The following is a 6622-nucleotide window of genomic DNA, read 5'->3' on the forward strand; positions in this document are numbered from 1 at the left end:
ACATGTATTATATTAATATGTGATTAATTTTTACTTTAAAATATTCATAAAACTAAAATTAATATATATTTCTAGGCAATAAATTATATAATAATTATTTTCTAAGTATCAAATTTTTTATTAAATTTACATTTAATAAATATTTGGTTTATTTATTATTATATTTAATATATACATTGTATTTAATGAACATATTATATTTAATATTTACAAATATAACATTTAATTTTACTGTTTAAGTGGTTTGTATACTTTATTTAATAGATATACTATTTAATACTATTGTTGTGGTTAATTTTAGGTATATACAAGATTCATCCGTCTATATTTTTTTAACTACGGTAATTAAGGTTTTGCCTCACTGACGGGATCGCTAGCATCCCCAAGAGCTTCTAACCTTTATAGGCATTAAATTATATAATAATTATCTTCTAAGTATTAAATTTTTATAAAATTTACATTTAATAAATATTTACTTTATTTATCAGATTTAATACTTACATTATATTTAATGAACGTATTATATTTAATATTTACATATATAACATTAAATTTATTGTTCAAGTGGTTTATATATTATATGTATATTACTATTAAATTTAGTGAATAATATATAATAACTATATAAAAATTTAATTAATATATAATATATTTAATAAATAAATCACATTAAACTAATATATAATTAATAATTTTTTAAATTATTTATGCATTGTGTTTAATGTTGTTGTAATTCCTTTTGTAAAATTAAGGACATGTTTGATAGGAAATAATCAATAAATTATGTTTGATTAATCTATATACTATATTATTTGAAGTATTTATATGAGTTTTATGAGAACCAAAGAGTTTTATGAGATTTCTGCTGATTACTTTAATTATTTATCAAATTAAATAATCTAATTATAATAAAATTTATTATAATAAAGAAAAAATAATTTAAAAAAGTTAAATTCTCACCTCTTTAGCCATAAAATTATTATGAAAAAACCTAACGAAAAGTATTTTTGAAAAATATTCTTTTTTAAAAATGTTATTTTTTTAAATAGATAAAAAAAACATGAAAAATATAAGATTTACGATCTAAGATCCTCGTAAAAGTACAATTTTTCCAACCAAACGTGAAGAAAAGGACCATATATATATCATTTAATTTCATTGTTCAAGTTATATATTACATTTATAGTATTATAGAAGTAACAAATTGCAATATTTGAAAATAAAATGTAAAAGGAAATAAATGCATTATAAATTTTGTTTTTTATTTAATGATTTTTTTCAAAATAAAATTTATCTTCGATTTTGAAATTTGAAGTTCATCTATAATTAATCCACAATAATTGGGACGCGTTTGTTAGAGAGAATTTTTTGCATTTTTGGGAATCAACTATTATAATTGGAAATATTAATTAACATATATAAAATGTGATGGGTTAATCTTTAATATTTTAGGAATATTTTTAATATGAAAGTTATGATGAAATTAGAATATAATTTGTCACATTTGCATGTAACATAATTTTCCTGCTCCATTAGCATCAAGAATAAAAATTATATAGACAAAGGAATATAATCTTTCAAGGAATTAAAAATACTTGAAATTATTTTTTTATAACTTAGAGAATAAATATTCCTATATCTATATTTAAAAATGTAGATTATATTAGTTTTTTATTCTTTTAATTTATTTTTTGGATTGAATTTAATCTTTTAATTTTTTAAATCAATTCAATTTAATTTTTTACTCTAAAGGATAAGACATCATATTTTGTGGTGATTCAAGATTATACTGAGTGATTTTAAACCGATACAAAATACATAAATAATTTATCTTTTTTACTTTGGAGACTTAAAATTTAAATTTTTATTTTTTGGAAATAAATTTATCAGTATTTTACTTATTCTCTCTCTGATAGATAGAAATGAATATTTACTCAGTTAAAAAAAAATGTAAGATGATTAGATGAAACAAAATTAAAAATGAAGAGATAAAGGGACAGGGAAAGGCGCAGTGACAGTTTGATTGGGAGGAAGTAGAATTGTAGACGCAGACGCAGCAGATCAGATCCTCTGTCTTCAATTCAAGTTCAAGGTCCTTCCTTTCTTCTCAAATTCAATTCAACAACCTTCATTTCTTCCATCTTCACTTCTCTCTCCATCTATGTCCATGCTGCCCCTCCGTTTCGGTTTCTCGCTCGCTGCCCCTTTATTTTATTAATACTATTTTTCGATTAACTTTGTTTTTATTTTTTTAATTTCGGGACCTTGTCCCTTTGACGTGAATTCATCTCTTTCTTCGTGATTAAATTAACTGCCTGCCCGAAATGATGGGAATTGCCCAAATTGATGCATTATTTCTCTCCAGATTTTTCATTTTTCGATAACTCCATTGTCGGTTAGCTTCATACTAATATATATGTTTTTATTTATTTATTCTATTTTTAGGTCTAGGTTACTGCTTTCTATTCCTCTTTTTTTTTTTCTAGACCGAATTGAAATTGAAACTTTAGTTCTTCTTCTTCTTCTGCAGTTTCAAGGTTATGTCACATTGGATTGGATTGGATGTTTGTTTATTACCTTACGAGGTGAAATTGATTGATGTGTTTGTTCCTCTTTTTATGGAGCAGCAGGTATGGCTCAACAACAGGGGGACGAAATGGAGTATGCTGCTGATGATAATGAAATGGCGGAAGTAGAAGATGACATGTATTTCAGTGGTAGAGTGTTTGGTGATTCAGAGTCCGAATCAGACGACGATGATGAATATGACTCCATGGTTCGCTTGTTTCTCCTCATAAGCAAAACGTTCGTGCTCTATTATACTCTTAACTCTTAAGGATGTTATGCTTTGGATTCTTTGTTGCAGGAAAATCGGATGACAGATACCTCTGCTGCAGAAGCTAGGAAAGGAAAGGATATCCAAGGTATTCCTTGGGATAGACTTAGCATTAGTCGTGAGAAGTATAGACAAACTAGACTAGAGCAGTACAAGAACTATGAAAATATACCTCATTCAGGCGAACGGTCAGAAAAGGTACAATGTGTTTTACTTGATTTCTGTAGCTTTTGAGTAATGATTTTTGCAGGGATTTTTCTCTCATCTACTCTATTTGTTGTCTACAGGAATGCACACCAACACATAGAGGAGGGAAGTATTATGATTTCTGGCAAAACACTCGATCTGTGAAATCAACAATACTTCATTTCCAAGTACGTTAGTATAGTAGTTAATTACATTGAATCGTTTCAGATGATGTGATAGGTCTTGTATTTGGTAGAAACCCGAATGCTTGCATATAATAGAATTGAATCATCTTACTATTACCCATAGTTCAAAAACCCGGTCGGACCGGTCCAATTGAGACCTGGTGGCATAACCGGGCCGGTTTGGTTATTGGATTGTCCATGCATCTGGCCTGGGATGACCCGGCTGGTTTGGGGTAAATCCAGTGACCTGGTCTGGTTTTTAAAACCCGTTTTGCGTAAAGAAAAAACGCTCCAAAAGAAATCCGGAACTTGTGTAATTGTGTTATTGAATTATTATTTGTGGACTTGTGTTATCAACTTTAATACTTCAATTGTTATTTTGGATTCTGGAGTATGAATGAATTTTTCTTAATCAAATAATATTAGTTATATACTTATATATAATAGATACATATATAATTTTGAATTTTTTAATATATATCGGGTCAAACCGGGCTAATTAATGGCCCACCGATTGGACCACTGACCCATTACCTCAACCGGATCACTGATTGGACTGAGTTTCATAACTTTGCTATTACCTTCTAGAAATTCAGAGTATGCCATGATCAATGAGTTAATGAAAATTAATGTTATACCTCTAATTTGTCATTTGCAGTTGAGGAACTTGGTTTGGGCAACATCAAAGCATGATGTATATCTTGTTTCGAGTTACTCAATTATACACTGGTCGTCTTTAAATTCCAAGAGATCTGAAATCCTAAATGTATCAGGGCATGTAGCTCCGTGTGAGGTAATTTTTTTTTTTTTTTTAATGCTTTGTTATAAAAAAGGATCACTTAGAAGGTAGAAAAGACATCTAAGCTTTTAAATGCCTGTTGGTAACAGAAACATCCTGGAAGCCTTTTGGAAGGATTTACTCAGACACAGATTAGTACACTGGCTGTGCGGGATAAGTTGTTGATTGCCGGGGGTTTTCAAGGAGAACTTATTTGCAAGGTACTTCGTTTATTATGGGGGTTGTACTTGTTATTTTTATTCCCTATAATGATTAGTGTTTTTTACTTTGTTATTATTTATTGGATGTGCTGTTGCTGCCCAACATGATGTGGTCATTGTGATTTATTGTGCTCTATATTTTATTTCTGCTTTGGATGCTCAAATTAGATTGTGTATTTTGTACTCATTATATATCTCAGACGTTTACATTGTTTTTTTAAAGGGTATAGAGATTATTTTGCCTTTATATGGATATGAATAATTGAACAATTATTGAGTAGTCAAACTCAATAATATGAATTCATTCTCAATTATGTCAACTTGGTTTATCCAATCAATATAATTTGTAATTCTTGTCTGATTAAATGACACGTCTTGTCTTGCAGTATGTAGATCGACCTGGTGTTAGCTTTTGTTCTAGAACTACTTATGATGACAATGCAATAACAAATGCTGTTGAGATTTATGATCATCCAAGGTCTTGCTTCTTTGCTCTCCTATTTTTCTTTTATTTTCTCTTTTTATTTAGGATCTTTAGTGATTCACATGGTGTTAGCAACTACTGCTTACAACTCTCAAGGTGGCATACTGACAATTAATTGATATTCCAGTGGGGCTGTTCATTTCATGGCTTCAAATAATGACTGTGGAGTTAGAGACTTTGACATGGAAAGATTTCAGCTTTCCAAGCATTTCTCCTTCTCATGGCCCGTAAATGTAAGTAATATTTATATTTATATTTTTGTATTATTTAAAGTAGTGTATTATGGCTATCAATCTACCTTGAATCAGTTTATTAATTATTAATGGTGGGGGGAGACACCAAATGGAACTTTAACTTGATAACCTTTTTTTTGCACTACAATTAAGGAACTTCAAACAAAATAGTATAATAATGATGGGGAAATTATTGATGTTTAAAAAAGGAGAGAGAATTGTCAGTATGTCTAAATAATAATAATTTTTTATTTTTTTTTCTCTGCATGTTCATTGCTTTGCACACTTAGTGTTGGAAAATATGATATTAATGTCGTATAATAATACATAAAAGAAATGATGATTTGAATTGGTTTCCTTTCTGTCCGCAGCACACTTCATTGAGCCCAGATGGGAAACTGGTTGTGATTGTTGGAGACAACCCAGAAGGGATACTAGTGGATTCTCAAACTGGAAAGGTGGTGTACTCTGTTGATTTGTGTTACAAATTCCATAGGTACTGTTTGCAGGTAAATTATGAATAATTTAAATTTTGGTTCTTTGTAGACTGTCAAGCCTTTATGTGGACACTTGGATTACTCATTTGCATCTGCGTGGCATCCTGATGGCCGTATTTTTGCTACTGGGAACCAAGACAAAACATGCCGTGTTTGGGATGTTAGGAACTTGTCAAAATCTATTGCTGTGCTTAAGGGCAACCTTGGAGCTATACGTTCTATACGGTTTACATCTGATGGACGGTTCATGGCAATGGCTGAGCCAGCTGACTTTGTGCATGTCTATGATGCACAGAGTGGGTTTGAGAAAGAGCAGGAGATCAATTTTTTTGGGGAGATCTCTGGTGTATCTTTTAGCCCTGACACAGAATCACTTTTCATTGGTGTCTGGGATCGCACCTATGGAAGCCTTCTTCAGTACAATCGACGGAGAAACTATATGTATCTTGACTGCATGTAAATTTGTAATTGCATACCTTGTGTTTGTAAAGTACCTACAGTTTATGTTCTTCTGTCTAGGAATTTGAGAATTGTGGCACCACCTGACTAAGAAGAAAAATGACCGGTGGCATGCTTCATCATACAATGTAGGATGATATGGTCGTTACATAAACTTCGTCGTGTTAAATAACATTGATTGCCAATTTCTGGAACCTTTTTTTTATTATCTTTTGCTAATGATGGAAGAATGTGTGCAAAATTTGTATGACGGTGAATGCTACGTATGTAGTTTTACTTCTACCGGTCAATCTTTTAGTAACATTTGTGGTAGACATTTCCACAGATCCCTCTAGGTGAGTTAAAGAAGCTGGTCACACATTGCCACGGATGAGTTACTTTTATGTTGATTAAGCCGGTTATACGGATAAGGTGAACAATATGGTTACACAATCTGGTTATCCATGGTTCCAAGAAGCTTTTATGTTGAGTAAGTAAAAATGTTGGTCATACGGGTAAGGTGACAACAAAATGGTCAATTATCAATCCAGGGTGCACTGTCAAGTTAATTTTATCGCTAAGCTTGCAATATGTACTGCTTTTGCAACCTCATTTCAGATGTTGATGGGCTATACGGATCTCTGGCTCCTTATGATCAACCACTAGCATAGGAGAACTTTCTTTAGTGTTGGTTTATTACATGCTTTGCTTCATGTTTAACCAACATAGAGTCGTTACGAAAGCGTCATTCCAGTAGGTGTTCT

General features: G+C 30.7%; 1 protein-coding gene across 7 annotated transcripts; it reads left to right on the forward strand.

Annotated features, from left to right (window-relative positions):
* The first annotated feature begins 1964 nt into the window (after window positions 1-1964).
* Window positions 1965-6084, forward strand: LOC100802991 (uncharacterized). Of its 7 annotated transcripts, none has more exons than XM_006582868.3 (10): window positions 1965-2092; window positions 2628-2776; window positions 2867-3034; window positions 3124-3210; window positions 3866-4000; window positions 4096-4206; window positions 4593-4684; window positions 4818-4923; window positions 5295-5381; window positions 5470-6073. In XM_006582868.3, exons 2-10 carry the CDS (start codon window positions 2633-2635, stop codon window positions 5878-5880), a joined length of 1341 nt encoding a protein of 446 aa, XP_006582931.1. In that variant the 5' UTR covers window positions 1965-2092; window positions 2628-2632; the 3' UTR covers window positions 5881-6073.
* Window positions 6085-6622: the final 538 nt, after the last annotated feature.

Source organism: Glycine max, chromosome 7, assembly GCF_000004515.6.
Source record: "Glycine max cultivar Williams 82 chromosome 7, Glycine_max_v4.0, whole genome shotgun sequence".
NCBI lineage: Eukaryota > Viridiplantae > Streptophyta > Magnoliopsida > Fabales > Fabaceae > Glycine > Glycine max.